The following is a 2,869-nucleotide window of genomic DNA, read 5'->3' as shown; positions in this document are numbered from 1 at the left end:
GTTACAAACGCCATCATCAATCTGGGGACTGCAAGGAGGGAGGGGGACTCATTGCACCTCTGAGTCCCCTTTGTACTCAAACCCAACACCATATAGAGCCGGCTTCAAAGGTCTCAAGGGACCAGCCATCTGGGTAGGGCTGAGGCTGGATGGGGGTGCACAGAGAGGGGTGGCGGCCTCTCTCTGTCTCACAGGTAGAAATGGGCAGAGGTGGACTTGTGTCTCCATCTCTTCCATTTATAGATATTTACAAACAAGAGTCAAGAGCACAGACCACAGTCATGCAAAAGAAACACACCCTTCCCCCTCCCCCCAGACCCACCCTGCCCACCCAGAACCCCATGATGCCCACCCCCCCAGCAGTCCAGCCGCCTTCCCCAAGGTCCTGAGAACAAAAGGGGTACATCCTTGAAGGGTCATTGGGGAAAGGGTGAAAGGTCTGGGGGCCCAGAGCCACCGTGGGGAGATGCCAGGGGGCCCAGGCCATCAGGGCCAAGTACCTGGGTTCTTCCCAGTCCTGGACCCTGCAGTCAACTGGAAGGGATCTCAGTCTTTGAAGCCCCCACCTTCCTCCAGGTCCACAGAGCCGTGTTCAACTCTGTCCTAAGAGTGGAAGGCTTGTCCTGATGTCCCACCCCTGGCAGTGGCTCTTGCAGGAACAGAGGAGGGCAGGGCCTGGAGGTCAGATGGCAGACTCCCTGCGGTAGGAAATATTGTCCAGCGGAAGGGTGGCGGCTTGCATGCGCTCCAGATCCAGGTGGCTGCCAAACTCAAGCATCCGAATAATGCCCGCCTCCTCTTTGGAACCTGCCTCCAGGCCCAGGCCCGCAGCCACGGCTGCCGCAGCCGCAGCCTCCTCTTCCATCTCTTCTTCTTCCTGGCTCATGAGGGCCAGCTCATTCTCATAGCAGAAGGCACTAGGAGGGGGCGGTGGGGCGGGCAGCACCGTGATCTTGCTCTCTTGAAGCTCACGGGCAGAGCAGCAAGGAGTGCCAGCCACCTCGTAGGTCTTGTGGAACCGTGAGTAGTCCACCTTGTAGTGACTCTTCTCCTCGAAGACCACAGGCTCGAACCGGTGACCCCACAGGATCTCGCTGGCCAGGTAGGAGCTGCGGGCCTGTGTGGTCATGGCTGTGGCCTCCACCATACCCTCCAGGATGACCACAATCTCAAAGTCCTCCGACTCCAGCTCCTCCTTGCCCATGCCGTAGAGTGGACTGTCCTCATCGATTTCATGCACTATGATGATAGGTGACACCAAGAAGATGCGGTCCAGGCCGATGTCATAGCCCACGTTGAGGTCCCGCTGGTCCAGTGGTAGGTACTCACCTTCCTGTGTCATGTAGGGCTTGATGAGCTGGGCCCGGACATGAGCCTCCACGATGTGGCTCTTGCGCAGGTTGCCCACACGCCACATGAGGCAAAGCTTGCCGTCACGCACGGAGATGACGGCGTGGTGGCTGAACAGCAGGGTCTGCGCCCGCTTCTTGGGCCGTGCCATCTTGGCCATGATTGTGCCAATCATGAAGGAGTCAATGACACAGCCCACAATGGACTGGACGACGACAGCGATGACCGCCAAAGGGCATTCCTCTGTCACACACCGGAACCCGTAGCCAATGGTCGTCTGTGTCTCCACCGAGAATAGGAAGGCTCCCAAAAAGCCGTTTACATGCATGATGCAGGGTTTGGGGGCTGTCGGGGTTGCCCCACCATTGCCCCCCGGGCCTCCTGCAGCGGGCACCGAGGGACTAGCCTCCAGGTCACCGTGGAAGAAGGCGATGCACCAGAAGAGGAGGCCGAAAAAGAGCCAGGAAACGAGGAAGGCCGCGGAGAAGATCATTAGCATGTAGCGCCAGCGCGTGTCCACGCAGGTGGTGAAGATGTCTGCCATGTAGCGCTGGGACTTGTTGCTCAGGTTGGCAAAGTAGACGTTACACTGGCCGTTCTTCTTGACAAAGCGGTTGCGGCGTTTCCGCCTGGGCACGTGGGCCTGCCCGTTTCGGCTGTGTCCGTGCATGACCTGAGGCCGTCGTCGTGGTCACCTGGGGAGATGCAGGGCCTGTGGGGGACAAGGGACAGGTCAGGTGCTGGAGAGCGAGAGGTATTGTAAAGAGACCACCCGCCAGACTCTCAGGACCAGAAAATCCTACACAAGACTGCAAGACTTCCTTTGACTCTCAGAGGGGTTGTGGCAGAGAGTTGGTTTGGAGACCAGGCCTAAGCCTGTGTCCCCAAGGCTGATCCAACACCCTGGACTGGGGTCTGACCAACAAAGAATAGGATCCAGATCCTACTCCTGGTCAGTGTGGCCCTTCCAGCTTGTCACTGTTCTGGAAGCTTCTATATGTGTATTTATTTTTTTTTTTTTCTATTTTCTGTTTTTTGAAGCAAGGTATTAATCACGTTGCCTCCGCTAACCTGGAACTCATTATGTAGACCAGGCTGGCTTTGAACCCACAGGTATGGCTGCCTCTGCCTCCCAAATGTAGAACCAAACTGATGCCCCGCTTCACCCTTCATTTCAATTCCTCATCCTCATCCTCAGTGGTCGGAAGGGGCATGCTTGCTGTGGGATGTGTGTGTCAAAAACAGAGGACAACTTTCAGGAGTCAGTTCCCTTCCCATCTTGATTTCCGGAGATCAAGCTCAGGCTGTGGGGCTTGCATGGCAAGCAGGCTTATTAGCCATGGTTTCTTGCCAACCTCTTTTTATTTTTGATGGTGGTAGGGTCGGAACCCATAGCCTTGGGCACATTGAACAAGTAAGTGCTCTACTACTGAACCACATTGCCATTCTGATGCTCAACTTGATTCTGTGTCCAGCTTTGTTCCATTTGCCTCCCAGCTTAGCTTCTGCACAAATGCTC

The 2,869-nt window shown here is 56.2% G+C and overlaps 1 protein-coding gene across 1 annotated transcript; it reads right to left on the bottom strand.

Annotated features, from left to right (window-relative positions):
* Positions 1 to 682: 682 nt before the first annotated feature.
* KCNJ4 (potassium inwardly rectifying channel subfamily J member 4) lies at positions 683 to 2,020 on the bottom strand (the record flags this gene model as incomplete). The annotated part of the gene is made up of 1 exon (XM_080939190.1): positions 683 to 2,020. The coding sequence occupies one exon, from the start codon at positions 2,018 to 2,020 to the stop codon at positions 683 to 685; it is 1,338 nt and encodes a 445-aa protein (XP_080795316.1).
* Positions 2,021 to 2,869: the final 849 nt, after the last annotated feature.

This window comes from Micromys minutus (genome assembly GCF_963924665.1).
Source record: "Micromys minutus genome assembly, chromosome: 27".
NCBI lineage: Eukaryota > Metazoa > Chordata > Mammalia > Rodentia > Muridae > Micromys > Micromys minutus.
The sequence above is the reverse complement of the archived record's forward strand: the minus strand, read 5'-3'. Positions and strand labels throughout refer to the sequence as shown.